Below are 21,086 nucleotides of genomic sequence, written 5' to 3'. Positions count from 1 at the left end.
ATTTGTTGAATAAAAATGAAAGGAAAAAACAGAATGGCTGCATGAGTACGGAGTAGTTGTGTTGGTTGTTTAATTGTAATCATGTGGCTTAGTGGGGCCTGTGACTCCCTGTTCTACCCAACATCATGAAGAGAGTATTTTACCACATATCACTAGCCCAGAAAAAAGATCAAAATTCAAAATATAAAATGCAGTTTCTACTGAATGCATGCATATCCCTTTTGTACCATTGCAAAGTCAAAAACTGTCAAAAGACAAACCATCGTAACTCAGGGGCTATCTGTATTGGGGCTCTATTTTGTAGTAAGAACTCCATTGACATGGATATAGTTTAAATTGGATCAGTAGACTTCATTAAAGCAACAGACTGTTTACTTAAGAGAGTACATTTATGAGTAGTTGGAAAATCAAAACTGCATTTTTATAATTAAGCTATATTGATGTGAATAAGTTAAAATTCATATGCTCATTGTTAATTGCTTATGTACTTTCATGCAATGTACATGCAATTCAAAAGTGAATGTACTTTATGTAAATTGACTTTTTTTATTTAGGAAACTCAATTACATAGAATGTATTTTAAATATTCAAGCATTAAACCACCTAGGTCATATACTAGGAAGCATAAAACTCATCATTGATTCTGTGTCTTTATGAAATTAAATGCATGGGAAAAAATTGCCAGTCAACTCAACTGAATTAATCTCAGGCTCATTTGTAGCCCACTACAGATTGTGGCCTATGTATTTGAGTGAACAAAATGCAATAAATTAAGTTAGTCTTATTCTAGTTTATTATAGACATAAATGTGTGACTTAAAAGAACTGGAAGTAAAGTCTTAAACATGTCTCTGAAATGTTAAAAAGACAATTTCATAATTTCAACCTTTATAAGAACTTACTGACTCATGTGAAAATGTTTCACATTCACTTTTGAATGTTCAAACTGATGTGAATGACGAGCAAGAAAATTCCAGGGACTAGGAAGCTTAGAACTAACTGAATTAGAATAAAAGAATCATTATGTGTTTCAGTGTGTTGAGTTTGTGGACAAAAACATGGGTTCTTTCCAATTGTTGTGCTACTAGAACATCTGTAGTTTGGGGTTGTTTTGCTTTGATTTCTCAAGCTGTGATGAGAAACCAATGAGCTTTAACAAGATGACTCAAAGATCCTCTGTGCTCTTTTCCCCTCACTTGTTGTGTATGTGAGCACCTCTGCAAAAGAGCAAACCTTGCTTCTCCTCACCTTTTTCACCTATTGACAAGATACCACACTTCCCTAAATTTCTATTTTTATTTTTAAAAAATAGAGATTTTGTAAATTCTACCAAGAGAGAAATACATATTTCTCTTCACTATATCCTTGGATTTGTATTTGCTTTAAAAAGGGCCAAGACTAACATGGAGCCATATGTAAAACTAAGCTTATTAAATTACCTAGTAATAATAAAATTATAGCAGAATTTTATTTGGTCAAGAAAAATGATAACATTTTCTTGAATGTCAGGTGTCTAAAAATAAGACATTAGGAAAAGTTAATAAAATGATGAATGTGCTTGCCTGATGATTATGATACACTTTAATATTTCTTCAATTCTCATTAGCTAAATATAATGTAACTCTAAAAATGTCTACTATGATACTGATTTGTTAAAAATTTATATCCAACATATCTTGCATAAAGAATACTTTGCTTGGATATTCCTTCTCATTTTTAAACTTTTTAATATATTTAAAATATATTGTCAAATTTGACCACTTTTTTGGAAATAGTGAAATTCCTTGGCTGTTTTAGGTTAATTATTTTATTCTTTTTTTAAAATTATTTTATTCTTTTAAAAATTATTTGATTCTTATTTTTAAGTAAGTAAATAACATGATTAAACAGGGAGGCAATTTTTTCTTACTAGTATATTTTCTTAGAATAGGTTGCTAATTAGAAGTGCTCCTATTTTCATCTTATAGCTATGAAACTATTCAAACCATTAGGTCTCCCCCAGCAGTTTTTTGTTATTATTGAAGATTATAATAACATATCATGAATTTCTTCTTGCATTTGAATATTCATATTACTGGATACTTTTTATTGCTATGCAAGCAAACAGTTGTAGTAGCAATAGACTTTGATGCATTCCTCAGTCTCTGAAATGTGAGGAAAGAAGAGGTAAACATTTAGCAAATAAATTGTACTAAGATTAAAAAACAAATAATAGTACTCTCATAATCTTATATTTATAAATAGGGTCTATGCCAAAGGAATATTTTAAAAATTAGTCTCATGAGGGAGAGACCAGATACACACACTCAGGCACACACACACACATTTTTCAAACATTCTCAAACCAGAAAATATTTAGTTTTTATTCTGTGACCACAGCATGGTCAAGTGTAAATTAAAAAAAAATAAATTAGACCACTTAAAAACTTGAGAACATGTTATAAAATAACTATTCTGGCCACAAAAAATTAAGCTTAGACAACTATTATTCTGGCAACAAATTATCAGAAAGCCAAAACTCTGAGGTGAAGCAAAAGCTCCTTTTCAGGGGTTAATCTAAAGTCTAAATGCTGAGATGCCTGAGTGGCTCAGTCAGTTAGTGTCTGCCTTTAGCTCAGGTCATAATCCCGGGGTCCTGGGATCTAGCCCTGCATCAGGCTCCTTGCTCACTAGAGAGCTTGCTTCTCCCTCTCCCTCTGCTGCTCCCCCTGCTTGTGCTCCCATGCTCTCTCTGACAAATAAATAGAATCTTAAAGAAATAAATAAATAAAGTCCCAAATACTTTCATTATAAAGTGAGAAGTGTAGGAAGAAAAATAGAAAGAGAAATTAAGTAACAATTCTCTCTCTCCCCTCATCTCCCACCCAAGAATAATTATTTTATTCATATTTGTTCATCTCTAGATCTTTGAAATATGTCAGTTTTAAAATACATGGGTTATATATTGAGTAAATGTTTAGTGAATGAATGAATTTAAAGAAGAAATTTGACTCAGAAAAGCATTTGTGCAAAGCCATTCTATTCCATGCTTATAAAAATAATGTATAAAACGATGACACAATTATAGCTCCAAAGAAAGATCATTTAAGAAAAGCAAAGTTTTAGAACCACATAGCTTTTGACTGGAGGTAGCTGAACTTATTAAACTAGCCAATGGTGCTTAACCCATATTTGAGAGAATTAAGATCTTCTAAGAGTTTTCCAGTTATTTTTTGCTGAGTGACAGACCACCTCAAACTTTATAGTGCATGTTAACTATTTTAATATGCCTACAAATGTTACAGTAAGAAATTTGGACAGGGCATTGCAAGGATAGGTACTCTTTCCTCAGTAATATCTTGGGACCCAACAGAGTCAACTTGAATGGTTGTGGGGGAGTTGAAGAAGCTGGAGGCTTCTTCATGTACACATCAAATGCCTGGAATACAATAACTCAAAGGTTGAGTCACCTGAGACAGACAACCAGACATTGCATGCATGAACAGTACATGCAGTTTGGGTTTCCTCCAAGTATGGTGGCTTCAGGTAATTGGCAGTGTGGGGCTCCAATAGAAAATGTCCCCAGATAACCAGGCAAAAGCTCAATGGTCTTTAATGACCTTACTTCAGAAGTTGCACACAATAATTCACAGGTTAAACCTACCTAGATTCAAGACAGGAGATAAAGACCCCAATGACACTCAATAGGATGACTGTCAAATAATTTGGGACCTTGCTTTAAAATCATTATAACAAAATAAAATAGAACAGAAAACATGTTGTTCTAAGCAATAGTATCTAAAAATCCATGGAGTCATAGAAGTGAAAGCCAACACCCAGAATCTCTGCCATTATTTGCAATTTGGCCTTGGACAGATGGTATATAATCTCTGGCCATGTTTTCTTAATGGTAAAATAAGTGCTTTGGGGATTAAAAAAAATTAAGTCTTTTGATAGGTTAGAAAATAAATGAAGTTAGTAAGATTTCCAGTTAATTTCTGTATATATGATTACTTTCAGAAATACTGCTTAAATTCTAAAGTGATACAAGGTTGTTTATCTTATTGAACTACAGCTTATTTGTTATTGAATAAATGACTACTGAAAATCAAATGGTGATGCATGTAGGTTTTTTATTATGCACTTTTAGTGAATTTCTAAGAAATAGCTAATATTTTAAAATGTATAATTTCTAAGCATTACATGAGTAACCTAAATGGTATGATTTAGGAGATGAAGGTCAATATTTTTATGTCTCAGGAGCCAGAGCATGGATTGACTCAAGGAGATGATTTTCATCTACTTCAGTTGGCAGGGCGGTGGGGAGGGGGTGGGTAGGAGGTCCTGGTAAATGGACCTAAAAGCTTTTGAAGTTTTGCTGTTGCCATTTACAAAGTATACGAACTACTGCCTATTTAATTGAAAATATTTTATATTAGTTTAATAGCTGGAGAGAACCTTCCATTTTAACACAAGTTTTATGCATTTCTACATACCAAGATATAAATGGTAGCTCAATGAGAAAAACTGATGAAGAGCTTGAAAATTAATGAGACATAAAAGCTTTTGACTCTGACCTTGAGATGCAGTTTGGTATTTAGGATGTTAAATTACTTGCCTTCTTTTAAATGGAGAAACAGCTGGTCTGTGTGGGAGGGATGTTCAGTTATGATTGAGAAGAAAAAGAAACAACAGAAATGTTAAAAACCTTTTAGAAATAGTATATAAAATGAAATACACACTACAAAATTCAATACAATATGTTAAAGTTCACAGAATGCATGGATGTTGCCCCCCCCACCAAGAAGCATATAGTTGTTGAGTTTATATAAAATACATGAAGAAAATAAGTGTCCAAAGCTGCATAAATATGACACCCCCATGAGAGTATGAGAAAGTGTTTCATGTTGTGATTGATAGGACTGCTTTTATGGCCCTCTTTGAACTCTTAGCAGGAACTTTGGAGTGTCCTGAGGGTCTGTCTCCTTTATATGGCAGGAACTCTGTTTTCTTAGAAAATAGTAAAGAACACTGTCTGTATTCCCTTTGTTCCTATAGTTTATGGGAATTGGGGATCGTAGTAGAAAAATTATAAACTTTCTCATATAGCTTGTGAAAAATGCTCAGCTTCATTTTGAAATCTTGGCCATTGTTTTTCCTTGACTTAATGGTATAGTTTCCTTTTCTTTCTGTCTTTTTTTTGGGGGGGGGGTGCTTTTTTTGTTTGTTTTATTGTTTTTAGTCAGGGAGGCCATAGTCTGACCTGCCTTTAGTAGTAAATGCCCCATGAAACTTATAGAATTTGGTGAGGACAATTTATTCTAGTGATTTATCTACTAGAAACAAAAAAAAGAATGAAGGGAAGAAAAACCTAAAATACCATGTAATGTGTTTACTTGAGTGCAATAGTTTATGCATATTAGAGGGTTTCCATACTGAAGCAAGAAGTCATAAATGTCTAGTTGAAATTGTATGATCTGATAGACACGAGATTTCTGTTGTCATTTAGGACAAGGGATTTTAGAACTAAAGGTATCAAATAATAAAAGTGTGAATATATGTAGTCTCTAGAATGTGTTAATAAATAGTACATTGTATAAATCTTAACACAATAAAATAAGCAGGGAAAGTGTTGGAATTTTCACAGTAGAGATGAGTAGACGTAGAATAGAGCTCACGGAGACAAATATTTGTTCAAAGTCATACTTCCATGAGATTCCCATGAGCTGAGACATCATGTCAGCTCTCTTTACTTCCATAGTCTATACTTTGGATTTGACTTCATTCTTAAGGAACAAATACTTTAAAAATTATACATCTGGGGGCGCCTGGGTGGCTCAGTGGGTTAAAGCCTCTGCCTTCGGTTCAGGTCATGATCCCAGGGTCCTGGGATTGAGCCCCACATCAGGCTCTCTGCTCAGCGGGGAGCCTGCTTCCTTCTCACTCTCTGTCTGCTTCTTTGCCTACTTGTGATCTCTGTCTGTCAAATAAATAAAATCTTTAAAAAAAAATTATACATCTGGTTTGTGCAAGGCTGGCTAACACTCAGGTCTGATCCCCTTTTCACTGTGTTTTCTCAGTATTCCTCTTTCAGAAACCCCAACAAAAATATTTTAAGGCATTCTTTATGAAACACACTTTCTAATATTTTTCAGGCGCTTACATCACAAATATTTGACTTCTTTTAGATATTCCAGATAGCAATGCTGATTCTATTAGTCATTCCATCTGATAAAATTAATTTAAGAATAAATAATATCAAAAGGGTAACTATCATGTATTTTGGGTTAACTCTTATTTTCTCTATTTTTACATTTCTGTTTTAATAGAATATATATATATATGAATATTTATACACACACATCCACATACATATATATGTAATTTTTTCTCACTTTACACAAATGGTTACATGACATACATATTATAAAAGCACATTATAGTTGTTTTACTTAATATAATCAAGATAATTCCATATTAATTGAATAAAGATTTTCTTTGTGTGTGTATGTATGTTTGTGTGGTATAAATTTATTTGATTGGTTGGTTATTTGTTTTTTGTTGAATGGATGCACCCAAGTTTGTTCAGCTGTTTTGGAAGAAGCTAAACATTGACTTTCATGTTAGGCTTTGAGGTTCAAATCCTGGCTTTACCACCTGTCAGCTTTATAACCTTAAGCAAGTTAGGGAATCCATCAATGCTTCAGTTTTTCTCAACTTTAAGGTGAATGTGATAATAGTAATATACCTGTTACATCAGGCTGTGTGCATATTGTTTGGGGGATTAAAAGAGTTAATGTATATAAAAGCACTTTGCAGAGTGGCATCTCCATCATTACCCTTATTAATATGTCTGTTAGCAATCACTATTAATGGACATTGGTCTATTTTCAATATTTTTCTACAAACATTGTTGCAGTGAATAATCATGTGCCTAGCTATATCCCATATGTGCAAGTAGAGCTGTTGGATAAATTTTCAGAGCTAAAATTGTTATGTCAGAGTGTACATGCATTTGTAATTTAAATAGACATTACCAAATTGAACCCATAGATTTTGTACCTACAACCACAAATGCACGAAAGTACTTGTTTCCCTAATCCCCTCACTAATAGAGTACACTAAAGATCTCGGACTTGGAGATCTTTACTAGTCTGATGGGGAAAAAATAAGTGTTTTAGAAAAGTTTACCTTGTTTTCTTATTATTATTAATAAAGATAGTATATTTTCAGGTTTCAGCAACCAGAGTATTTTTCTTTTCTGCACAAATACTTCGATTCAAATTAGCAAACCTATTTTGAATTTAGTGAGTTCTCACAGTAATTAGGAGGGAAAATGAAATAATGTTTCGTGAAATTCTGCATGCTGGGTATAGAACATGGAGAATAGGTTTTATATGGTTCCTCTAGTGAATTCCTTATAAAAACCCTTGAAGATGGTATTTTCATTCTCTTTTTGACATAGCACAGAGTGACTCCAGAATTAAATTAATTTGCTCAATGTCACACTGTAAATATATGGACCAAGATTCTCTAATAGGTCAGTCTTAGTCTCTAAGAGTTAATCTTATTCTGAAGCACATGGTCTTTGCATTATAGACACCTTGCACACTGAGAGTGAGTGAGAATGTGTGAAGTGTGTGTGTGTGTGTGTGTGTGTGTGTGTGTGTGTGTTTGAGAGATGTCTTGAGGGGGAAGTATTTTAAAAAGTAAGCATAAATCAAGAATACATCGCAGTATCACCAAAGTAACAGTGTAACTGTAAAACTTAAACTCTTAAGGCCTCAATTTCCACATGTCTACAATATAATAACAATAATCATAAACATACACTATAAGATTTTTGGAGATTCAATAAAATGATGCAACAATGCTATTTCAATTCTAAAGTTCAATATAAATATTAACTGGATTTTTGTATGGCTCAGTCCCCTTAAATTTTGAAACATACCATATTTTTATGTTATCTGTATCTTGCTTTAAAAAAGTGGCAAATGTTTTTATCTTCAAGCTTAAAACATCCAGATCATATTGATGTGTCCCAATGATATGGTGGTAGTCAGAGGAACTTGCTCTGAATAGTTGAAAAATTTTGGAGATTGTTTTTCAAAATGGCAACAAAAACAAAACAATGGTAGCAACTAACCTTTACTAAACATTGATAAAATATCAAACACTATTCTAGATTGTTTATTTGAGTTCTCACAACACCCATATGAGTCATTTACTATTGCATCCGCTCCATTTTCCCGATGGCAGACTTGATACAAAGAAAGATTAAATAATTTGCTCTACCTAGTTACACAAAGCTAGTAAGTGGAGATCTGACTACTCCCTGCTTCCGCAAGAAGACTAGCTCTAGAATCTGTACTCTTTCACACTATACCATTCCGAATCTCTGATACGTCTCTGCAAGTACTATTCTCTTAATGACATATGTTGCCCTGTCACTTAAGTATTTTATCTCTAAAACTACAGAGCAAGGAACAGAGATATGTAAAGCTAATTACTATATTGGTACTGTACAATAGAAATTGAAAAGAGTTACCCTGATACTTAATTAACCAACTGTTAGTAAATTAGCTGTGAAATTTAACATGGTGGAATTGTAAATTGCTGGTGATATCAAATCTAATCCAAACTCTTAGAAGATGTCGGCATTCTTTCTCCAACACCCAGACAGTTGGACCTCTATTCATATATCTATAGAGATATGGACACCCTACAAAGCTCATTCCATTTTCAAGAGTTCTAGATATTAGAAGTTAATTTTTATGCGGGATCAAAAAATATCCCCCCCAACTTCCTTGTATGGACTTCAATTTTATGTGACAAACAGAGCAAGTTTTCTTTTTATTATACAAAATAGACCCTTAGACATTCGAAGAAAACAATCATGATTTCTCTATGTCTTCTATTTTTAAGGTTAAAGATCTCCATTTCCTTTCTAAACCTCTTGTTCTGCTTTTTGAGCCATCAGCATCCTGGTCACACCTCTTTGGGTGATCTCTAATTTGTCAACTTCTCCCTTAAACGGTGGTGTCAAGAATGTGCTCTGACTAGTTATAAGCATTTGGCTCATTGCTTCCTGGAATCTGTATGCTGGGTGTCTTTTTAATACCGAGAGTACATTGTTTGCCAATATATCAGAACATAATCGAAAATGTATTTGTAACTTATAAAATATGTATTAGTGGGTGCTGGAATTTACACTATTATCCTAGCATATAGAATCTGGTGAAAAGTAATGACATATAGTTGCTGTATGTGTGTAAATGTCTAAATGACTTAAATATTGATTTTTCCTTCCAACTTCAGATCAAACTTCTCAAATGCTAAAAGGCCTTATTTTAAAATAAACACACTTAAGAGTTTGCCAGTCAGCAGTACGGTAAGTTCCTGCAGTAGGCTCAAATCACCAGAAAACTCAAATAGACATATTTCTTTTGGTCTGTTTTTAGGACTGACAAAAATAAGAATAGAGAAACCAATAAAGGCCTATTCAAATAACAACTGGCAAGTTATCTCATGAGGGTAGTACAAATTTGTCCTGATTTTTTATGCCTTCTCCATCTATAATACATTGAAATGATATATGGTGTTGAATTTGATTAAAATTCAGATGATATTTATGCAATATCTACTGTCTGTAAGATGCTTATGCAAAGTACCATAGGGAAACATTAAAACATGAATAAGGTCTGAATCCTGCCAACAGTGTGATCTCTTCTAGAAACCCTAGGACTGCAAAGTGCATTTAGAATCATGAAATACATATCATTATGATTATATTTTTAGTGTGAAGTTTGTATGTATTTTCATTTTGAAAATTATCCTTATTAAAAGAGTATGATTTACATTATTTATTGACTATATACTATGTGCTAGGTACCAAGTGAGAACTTTGTGTATATTTCCTCATTTCACCCTAAGATCAAATTTCACAGGTAGGTGTAATTCAGCTCATTTTAGGGAAAATTAGTGGAGACTCTGAAACCACAAATTCCCAAGGGCCATACAACATTTAAAGGCAGAACCAGAATCCAAAACCAGGTCTGAAAAATCTTCAGGCATGAACTTGATCTTTTGTGTGATTTATATCTGATTTCCCCATTAACAGACATGTTAGATAACTAATGCAAATCTTTATCTGTTCATTCTGGAGGATGACACTTGAATATATTTTATTAGGCTATTGGTTCTCCTCTGGGGTGTGACTTAGTTTCCATTGCATCTTTGGGAATCTTTTCTTTCCAAATTCATAACCAGCTTCTACTGCTGTAATAAAGAATCACCTGCCAAGTTCATGAATAAGGGAAAAGAGGTAAGGAAGAGTGGTAGATCAATTTTGAATGAAAAATTGTATTCCAGGACTAGCATTCTGGCATCTGCCCTTGTGGGAAGTTGACTGTTATTTCAAAATAACCTCTGTTGAACTAACATAACCTGGAATTAATTGAGCTTATTTAAGCATACAGCCCTTCCAACCATATTTAATGTTCCTGAAAGTATAAATATTGAGCATTGCCTATGGAAAGATAGAAATTCTGTTTATAACAGAATTCTGTTTATTCCTGCTTTTGCAATTAGAAGGGAAAGGCTATACAATAGCCATATACTATGCAAAGTTAATAATATTCTTACAGGACAAAATGCTTAAGCACTAAGAGAGAGTTAGCTAAACTTTGAATTGAAATAGAAAATAGCATTATTGATCTCCTTTTTACAGTGTTCTTACAAGTTTTTTTTTACCAGAATTTGTGTGCTTAAGTGTATAAAATATGTTTATTCATTTATGTGAAAATAGTAAGCCTGTTTCTCTTTAACTTAATGGAACTTGGATTAAAATGTATGTTGTTATTTTAACCAACATTCATGTTGTATGTCATAAGCATGCAGTTTTCTGTTTTCTTGGCAGAGAACTTTAAAAAAATATTAAGTTCCTAGTCAGTAAGAAACTTACATATAAAAAAAAACATAATTTACAGCTTATTTGACTAGATCAATGCATAATTATGGATTACATGTATTTTTTGTACTGAATATTTACACATAAATTAATCCAACCCATAGCAAGAGTACTAATGGAACATTCCATCCAAACTTAAGTAAGTAAACAGAAGACAAGCAGCTGTTGCAAAGATTCTGTTTTTGAGTCTGGGCCTGATAACAAAAAATAGTTTGGAGAATTTGGCTGCTACCATTTACTACATCTGTTGAGATGGTGTTATTTCAACTCAACACTTATCAGTGCATGTCACAAAGTAACGAGTAGTTCTCTCAGTCAGAAAACCTAGAGGAAACACTAAATCTTCATTTGTTTACGGGATACCATACTCCATCATCTTCTATATGATGGTTAGCAAATCTTTTTATGGAGTGTTTATATTTTTAAGTGTTCCCAAATGGATTTAAGTGTTTGTAGAAATATGTGAAGTTGGGGGGGGGGAGGAGGGAATAGTCTGTTTGTTATATTTAAAAACTTGATCTGTTTAATTATGGCCCTCTTGTTATATAAGTACCACTAACAGTCTGGCTTTCAGTTACAGCCAGAAACATTCTTACCCGATCAAACTCTTACAGTTCCATTTGCTTTGAATCATAACTGAGTATAGAGAATGTAAAATTGGGCCTTACTTTGTTATACGGAAGACATGAAGCTTATGCTGAAGAGAGGTTGACATTTTATTTTATACAAATTCATATAAGAAGCTCATACTGGTTTCTCCACTAAGCAGTTAGGAGACTGGGCTTCAGGAACATTGACTAGTCAGTTGGTGTCACACTCAGAGAATATCTCTGATGGGTGCCTGTCATAAAACTGTTCTTGGCACAGTCACATTGATCATTTTCATCCCTATTTTGGATACTGAAGAAATTTAGCTGATAACAAAATACAAAGGAATGCAAAATTATCGAGTTGGATGTGGCCATGCTAAAGGTCTAAAGGTGAAATAATCAGAAGGAGGACGCGTTGGAGCTGGTGAGGCAGGGAAGAGAAGGAGAAGAGTGGGGAGGAGAAGAAGGGGAGGAAAAAAAAGAAGGAGATTGATAAAAGGAAAGAAGGAGGCAGGAAATCCAGGCAGATAGGAAGAAATGAAGGAAGGGAGGAATAAAGGCAGGCAGGCAGGCAGGAAAATCCTCAAGATTTTCCTCTTTGTATCTCCTAGACTACCTAACTTGACCTTCCCAGCCAATGTTTCCAGAATGCATTGTTTCTGTTTGACCCTCAAAATTCGTACTCCTTTTTCTATGCATTAAGGTGATGTGAATTTAGGACCTCCTATGTAAATTCTGCCCGTTCTCTAATTTAACATCCCCTTACACACGTTCTAATTAACAAACTTTGAAACAAGAGAAACATGCTCTTATCTCAATGTTATAAATGTACAGAAAAATATAACAAAACATGAAGTTCTGTTTTGATGTTAAAGGAGAGCTCCATGAACAGAGGCATCAATAAACACTTTGGAGGGAGGGACACATTTTCAGAGTTTAAGGCTATGGAGCTTCAAAATCTAGAAAGATGAACCACTCGCCATGTTTGTGATGCTAAATTGAAATTAACATATACGTTTCATTTATCCTGCTCCATATTACAAAGACTTTTCCTCTCTGATTTTTGTACATCCCTCCTGAAATATTTGCTCTGGTTAGTGAAAGTAAATGTTAAATTTTACACCCCATTTAATGGAATAAGAGAGATGATGTTCTAATAGCAGACAACCCAATAACCCAATCCTATTTTAAGAAAAAATTTCCCCCCATATATAGTGTCCACCATAGATCACCCACCCTTCACCCTTCAATTCATATTTCTTGAGATTGGGGGTAGGGGAGGCTACAACATAGGTAGCCTAATACTAAATACTGATGTAAAGCTTAGCTTTATGAATTACCTTTAGCCTTTTCCACTCATGAGGGAGAACTTTCCTGCCTCATTAAATCTTTAATGCAATGTGCTGCATGCACACTACATTATTATGTGTGACATTAGGTTATATATCGCATAGTAACTGTAATGTTACTTGCAAACAAGCTGTTTCTTTCCCCTGAAGGTAGAATTAAAACAGGTACTCCTGGGAAAAGCTACTTATGTTGCTCTTTTCTTAATGGGGTGAATTTGAGGATCAGGAGAATGAAGGACTTAGAATTAACCATCGCTGGGAGTGAATGACTCCTTTTCCTTGCAGTGCCTCTCAATTTGATAACTGAATCTTCTTTTTTTTTTTTTAAAGATTTATTTATTTATTTATTTGACAGACAGAGAGGCAGGCAGAGAGAGAGAGAGAGAGAGAGAGAGAAGCAGGCTTCCTGCGGAGCAGAGAGCCCGATGCGGGGCTCGATCCCAGGACCCTGAGATCATGACCCGAGCCGAAGGCAGCAGCCCAAACCACTGGGCCACCCAGGCGCCCCGATAACTGAATCTTCTTGAAGAGAATTTTGCTTAATGGATATAAAGAAAGGTGGAAAAAAAAAAAAGAAAAGAGGGGTGCCTGGGTGGCTCAGTGGGTTAAGCTGCTGCCTCCGGCTCAGGTCATGATCTCAGGGTCTTGGGATCGAGTCCCGCATCGGGCTCTCTGCTTAGCAGGGAGCCTGCTTCTCTCTCTCTCTCTCTGCCTGCCTCTCCGTCTACTTGTGATTTCTCTCTGTCAAATAAATAAATAAAATCTTAAAAAAAAAAAAAAGAAAGAAAAAAGCCCCCCAAAACAAAAAATACAACACTAGGTCTTTGGAGACCTTCATAAAATGAACTATTCTCATTAAATTCACTTTCTCTTTGTATTGAAAAGGAACACAACTTCATCTCTGATAAATATAATCTATCCAGTAAACGGGAGAATTTCTAAATGTGAGCTGGAATTACACTTACTTCTGTCTGTGGAAAACTGTATTTCTCTGGCCAATAGAAGAGTGGCAGTTTTGTTCCTCAGTAGCAAGAGAAAATGAAATGTTCTATTGGCAATACAAGCAGTGCTCTAGTGTTGGCCCCAAAATGGATGAATTTGAAATTCTCAAAGATAAAATTTATAAGTTGAGTCTACAGAGACCAAAATTGTGGAAAATTGAAGTTATACATGATACACGTAACTTACCAATGTCATGGGATGTGTTGTTAGAACGCATTCTCCAGCATTAATGGATGATACAGTTGATGCAGAGCTGTCCCTGTTTTAGAGTCCTTTAACTCTCTTATTTGCTGTGGTTGCCCCTGAATCTTTGAGAATACCACTGAGAAACCCTTTTTTCCTCCTCAGTCTTCTGACCAGTGGGACACTAGCCAACCAGAGAAGGAAAAGCAGCATTTTTTTTAAAGATTTTATTTATTTGACAGTCAGAGAACACAAGTAGGCAGAGAGGGAGGCAGAGAATGAGAGAGGGAAGCAGGCTCCCCGTGGAGCAGAGAGCCCGATGTGGGGCTTGATCCCAGGACTCTGGGATCATGACCTGTGCCGAAGGCAGAAGTTTAACCCACTGAGCCACCCAGGCACCCCAAGAAAAGCAGCATTTGAATAGTCAGAGAGCTGTAGGAGTGAGAAATTTCAGCAAGAAAATGAGTTGAAGCAAATCAAAGTAGGAGAATGGGTAGGTACAAACAGGGGTAAGTCGGATCCCAAAACTTCAATTTGTGGTACGGTACTCTTACTATCTTTGTTTTGTTATTGTTGTTGTTGTTTTGCAGTGTCTCCTAGACCAATTGAATATGCCACAATAGTGAGGGCCAAACAACTTAACAAATATTTGCATTATAACAACTGAGCAACCACCTAAAAAGATAATGCACAAAACTTCAAGCAATATAATAATTTTTCCCCCCCATAAATAACTAGGATGACTTACTAAAGGGGATTTGTGTACCCACCGGGTAATACACAATTTGTTAAACCTAGAAACAAGTTTGCTATCTTTAATTCCTGTTTTGCATTGATTTTTGTACAATATTTGGTTTTTATCACAGCATCCACTGAAGACTTCCCTTGACAAAGATACAGCATGGCTGAAAGTGCAAAAACAGAGCTTGATGTTTTGAGAATATCACTGAAAGGAATATAAAGTTTTCCCATGTTAAAACTGTGAAGTACCTCAAGCTAGTTGTTTGTGTGGTATCCAACAGATACATAGTATTGCTTATGTTTCCTTTAAATATTGACAGTATCCCACAGTGCCTTTGTGAGTTTACTGCAGTGCCGTGGGCCACCTCTGCACAGAGCTTGTGAAAAGGGGCTAGATAGATCCTAGAGAGTATTGAAACTCTGTAGAAACTTGAATGAAATGTAGAAACTTGAATGAAGTGGTCCCAGGACCACTAGAGGTCCTCCATTAGGGGAGGCAATAACAGAAGTAATGAGTGAGGTCAGAAAATTGAATTCAAACACTTAGTGACTACTTTCACTACTAACTGTGATGTAGTAGTGAAAATAGAAAGTTAGACAAGAAATATTTCACTAGAATAAGATTGAGACTAATTTGATACAAATAACACAGAGAAAACAATATTATGTTGTACCTATGGTTTCTAATTTGAAATAGAGAAAGAAAACAATTGACCTGACCTGGTCATGGAAGTTGGGAAAATAATCAAGTTTGTTTTCTGGGAAGATCCAGATAATAAGATTAACTGGGTATGTTGAGTGTTTCAGACATTATTAAAAAATCACTCAGTATAAAATTGTCATAGGCTGAACTGTATTCCTGCCCCTGAATTCATATGTGGATGTCCTAACCCTTAGAATCTTGGGATGTGACTATTTGGAGAAAGGATTTTTAAAGAGGTAATTAAATTGAAATGAGGTGGGGTGCCTGGGTAGCTCAGTGGGTTAAAGCCTCTGCCTTCAGCTCAGATCATGATCCCAGGGTCCTGGGATCGATCCCCACATCGGGCTTTCTGCTCAGTGAAGAGACTGCTTCCTCCTCCTCTTTCTCTCTGCCTGCCTCTCTGCCTACTTGTGATCTCTGTCTGTCAAATAAATAAAATAAAAATGTTTTTTAAAAAATAAATAAAAATAAATTGAAATGAGGTATTTAGGGTAGGTACAATTCAATATGACTGGTATCCTTTTAAAAAGAAGGAACTAGAACACAGATGAACACAAAAAGAAGACCATGTGAGGACACAGGATAAGGATGGCCATCTATAAGCCAAGAGGAGAGATTACAGACGAAACCACTCCTCTGACGCCTTGATCTCAGATTTCTGTTGTTTAAGGACCCAGTCGGTGTTTTATTATGGGAGCCTGAGTAAACTAACACAGACACAGCACAGCACAGGATAGAAGATACAGATTGAGGAACCAGGTATAAACATAGTTAAATCTAATGGAGGGGGCACCTGGGTGGCTCAGCTGGTTAAGCGTCTGCCTTCCACTCAGCTCATGATCTCTGGGTCTTGGGATGGAGTCCCATGTTGGGCTCCCAGCCCACTTCTCCATCTGCCTGTTGTTCCCCACCTGCTTGTGCTCTCTTCTGCCTCTTTCTCTCTCTCTCAAATAAATAAATAAAATCTTAAAAATCCACTAGAGGAAAAAATAGTCAATAAGAAACAGTAACCAAAAGAGTAAGAGTCTTGGAGACATCCATACATGGAGTATAGAATTAGAAAGAAAAATGTATCTACAAATGAGACAGTGATACAACCCAGTCAGAGGAAGGAGTATCACAGAAGTTTGGTGCAATTGAAGACAAAGGAGTTGAGAATTTTAAGAGTGATTACATGCCACATACAAATAAAGACTAAAACTGAACCAAAGGTCCATTCGTGGTTGCTAGATAGAGCTGATAAACGACCTTTCAAGAAACTCTTTTAATGGAGTATTAGGGGTATAAGGATGCAGTAGGTAAAATAAGAAAGGTTGGATGGGTAAGGATAAAGAAAATGAATGCAATATCCTATATCTGAGTTTGACAGTGAAAATAATAAATAACCATAGATCATAGATAATACTTAGGAGAGACAATAAAATTGGTTGATGATTGGCATTTCTGTGTACATTGGATTTGATGGAGAGATTGAGGATTGGGATAAAAAAAGGATTATAGGAGAGTAGGAAAGCAAGGACACAGAAGAGCCAAGTGAAGGTGATATCTGTCATATGGAGTGGTGGATAGATGGAGAAGAGGCAGAGACTTCTTCATCCAAAGCTATAGGAAAGGACGGTTTATACTCTGAATAATCTCAATGGTTTTTTCCCCCAAATACCAATATCCCTTGGAAAAGAAGATGCTGTCTTATAGTTGACTCATTACAAAGACTTTCATATAATGGTGTGTACTTGTTGGGAAGGACAACTTCTAAACTGTGGGATAGCATCTTAAGCAATCCTTTTTGAAAGTAACTTAAATAAGGAGTTGACTAAGCTGCCATATAGAAATGGCCATATGCCAGGGTGGCCAGTTGGTTAAGCATCTGTGTTTGGCTCAGGACATGATCCCAGGGTCCTGGAACTGAGTCTCTGCATTGGGCTCCCTGCTCAGTGGTGAGTCTGTTTATCCCTCGCCCACTGATCGATCCTCCCTCCTGCTCGTGCTTTCATTCTGTTTCAAATAAATAAATAAATATCTTAAACAAAAGAAAAAGAAATGGCCATAAATATATAGCTTTAAAGTGAATGAAAAAGACAATGATTCTAATACTATGGAAATTGATATTTGTGACTCGGAGAAAAAAACAAAGCTGATAACATCATCATACCTCTTGTTTAAATGGTCTGCTTCCACATAACGTAGGTGGAAGGAAAATGGATTCACTCATGCAAATTTTTAGATGATTCAAAACTGGTTCTAACAGTACTGAAGTATAGGTATCAAAGCGTTGGGGAAAATTTGCTTTAAGAAATGTGAGTGAAAAGTCAAGTTTTCATTTTTATTACTATTATTATCATAAGCCCTCAGAAGAACAGGTTGAATTAATTCTACTCCTTAGTTCTTGTTTTATATTATGATTGACCTGCCAAAGGGCCCTTTCTTTTTCTGTATTTGTTTCTTTTTCCCATTTCCATCCTCATTCCTCCCTTATTATTTTATATGTTATTTGACTTTATAATTATTATGAGTAGGTATAGAAACAACATAAACAAATGAAATGTTGTAACAAATCAAACATTTTTCTATTTCATCTAAAGCCTTAAAAGCTTGAATATTCTGGGGCTCCTGTATAATCTCAGTTGGTTTTATGTTTGACTCTTGATTTTGGCTCAGGTCATGATCTCAGGGTCATGGGATCAAGTCCCCAGTCCACCAAGCTCAATGCAGAGTCCCCTGAGATTCTCTCTCTTCCTCTCCGTCTACCCCTCCCTTGCGCATGTGTGTGCATGCTTTTGTGCTCTCTCTCAAACAAATAAATAAATCTTTAAAAAATGAAAAAAGCTTGGATATTCAAATTACACTCAGTTTGGCACTTATGAGCAAAATAGGCATTACCTTTCATTCTGAGTTCCTCACATTTGTGTAACTTTAAATTAAGAAATTATGAATTAAAATGGATCTTTTTTCCTTTTCTTTTAGGGAAACACATTCCCCTAAATAAATAAATAAATAAATAAATAAATAAAAGCATGTTGTCCAAATTTTAAATGATCAAAATATATTTGGAAGCTCAAAAGTTTTTGCAACATTATAAATCTACATCCTGGTGTTTTTCCCAAACTCCAACCCTAAGTTCTACAAAATATTTTTATAAATGAAGAAAATTCTAAATAGTTCAGTCTTTGAAATCTATAAAGCATTCTTTCCTGCTTCCTGTCTAGACTTTTCTCATTGAGAAAATGGTCTGGCTGATTTTGAACAAGTAGGCAAGGTAATATTTAGGATGCTTATCTTAATAGAACCCAAAACCTGTTATACAGATTCAACCTTCATTACTCACAATACTGCCAAGTGCTATAGTCCAGGCAGATATTTATTATTTTATATATGAAAAGACATTAGAGGAGTGCTATTTCTCAGTGGAACAGGGAATAAAAGTTTTCTGAATACCAGTTCCTACTAGAGCTCCTTGTAATGAGCTCTTAGAAGACATTGCAGAGCTGCAATTTGGAAACCCTGTTTAATCAGCCATGGCAAGTTATGTGCCATTCCCCACGGAACAACTCTAAGAGGAATCCGGGTTCCTCCTCCTCCATCCCGTGCATCGCTGGGAATTGCTTTGTGGTCAGGGTCCACAGTAAGAGGCCATGGAGAGCCAACGGCTGCTGAGCTGGGGCTGTGTGTGTCAGCATGGAGGAAACAGCAGAATACAAATCATCAGCTTTGTTTTATGAATGTCTTTATTTACAATGCTGGAGTGGAATTTTTAAAAAAAGGACTGCAGTATTTGCATCAAATCTGTCACTCAAGCTCCAGTGTTGATTCCTGTCCTATAAATGATCTTGCTTTCCTATTTTTTTTTTTCCCTTTCTGCAAGGTTACTGTCAATGTCAAAGATGTAAACCTCAAGCATCCATTATATGGGACTTGGCATGCATAGTGGAAGAAAAGAAGTTTGTTTAATGAAAAGGGATAATAACATTCATTCCAACAAAGTATATTTGATTGCACAGGGAAAAGCGTATCTTCCTTGGGAGTTTTGATTGAATTGTATCATAATATAAAATTTGCTGCTACTCTTGTTTTGCTCTGACCCACAGCATTTCCAAGTTTAGCTTATAGTCTATGGAAAGTTACTGTCAAATGGAGTGATGTCTTTGTTGAAAGTGTTCATACCAACAGAAAGTGAGTGACCCTCAGGGATGGGTAGAAATCTCCCAATTTTGACAAAGATCCTTCTCTGCTTGGGAATTGTAAAGCTTAAGTTATAGACGAGGAAAATGACAGGAGGGGCTGTTTTTGGTTTCATGGAGCTTAACCTATTTCAGCAAGCCTGCAATACTGGGAAAAACAATACATGAATTTATATTTATGTCAGGCTTGCTGTTGATGGGTAAGGTTCGTATAAAGGTTACTGCTAAAGAAATGTCTATCATTCTCACTCTGCACTCTTGTAATTTCTGTTTCTTCCAAATTCTACCCTCTAGAACAATAAAATGATTTTAAAATAATAAGTAAAATATGAGTTAATAGCCCATCTCCTATCTTGTAATGATTATGCATCTCCTCTGTTGTAGCTTACAGCAGCTGGAGGACAATTGACATTTACCATATCATATGACTTTGAAGAAGAAGAAGAAGATACAGAACGTGTACTCCAGATTGTGGTTATCTTAGAGGTAAAGTATGGAGCAGATCATTTATGTTCAGCTGTTTAACACTCTTAAGTTATCCCTTACCTGACTGGTTTTGACATTAATTTACATGTGACATAGAGAATCTTTTATCTTGGGAAATTTTTTAATGCCCATGTTATGTTTCACCCTGAGATATATCTAAAAGATTGAGCATATTCATTAGGTTCCAATGTTAAAGTAGACCCTCAGACCAGATTTAGAATTTAAAATAAAAACATACTGACCATATTCTTAAGATTAGAAGTATGATCAAGTGTTTAGCCAAATGCTGATTTACATAGTTCAATTCTTTTCATCTTTCCTTGCTTCCAAATAGATTTTATAATCTACTTCTTTGTTTATATTAGGCAGAGGCAAATGGAAACTATTTATTTAGGTATAGTTAAATCTTGACTTCAAAACTCTTAATTTAGATAAGAAAGACATAGGAGAACTGCTTTCAGGATTTGGGGGCCATGGACAATTTCAGAATGCTGAAGGCCTAAAGATATCTTAGAGGCTCTCTGCCCCTTTTCTCATACTCTTCCTCCAACACTCACACAGTCTCAAAGGCACACACTTACATGCACATTTGTGATTCCAAATGGATTAATGTTGATTTAGTACCATGCCTTGTTGTTCTTTGCCTTGAACATTTCACGCATATAAATCAGTGACAGAATTCTTCCCATAACATACATATTTCCAATATTAGGTGAAAAGATCTGGGTGATACATATTACTACATATATATGTATGCAAGTGTGTGTGTCTATGAAACTAGAAGTGTGTCTAGGAATTCCTTCAAGATAAAAGGGATTCTCTAAATGTAAAATGTTGTGAAGTTCTATATTATTAGTATAAATGAACTCAGAGAAGAAGGATAACCTAAAAGTCATAGGTCAGTCCG

At 35.2% G+C, this 21,086-nt stretch overlaps 1 protein-coding gene across 3 annotated transcripts in view; it reads left to right on the top strand.

Annotated features, from left to right (window-relative positions):
* Positions 1-21,086, top strand: part of LAMA2 (laminin subunit alpha 2) — a 645,363-nt gene that overhangs the window by 334,939 nt on the left and 289,338 nt on the right. For all 3 annotated transcript variants that reach the window (XM_059177585.1, XM_059177583.1, XM_059177584.1), the window contains exon 13: positions 20,078-20,179. In XM_059177585.1, coding sequence (XP_059033568.1) covers positions 20,078-20,179 — 102 coding nt within the window. The remainder of the gene's footprint in view (positions 1-20,077; positions 20,180-21,086) is intronic.

Source organism: Mustela lutreola, chromosome 6 (genome assembly GCF_030435805.1).
Source record: "Mustela lutreola isolate mMusLut2 chromosome 6, mMusLut2.pri, whole genome shotgun sequence".
Taxonomy (NCBI): Eukaryota; Metazoa; Chordata; class Mammalia; order Carnivora; family Mustelidae; genus Mustela; species Mustela lutreola.
This window is presented reverse-complemented; position numbering and strand designations above follow the sequence as displayed.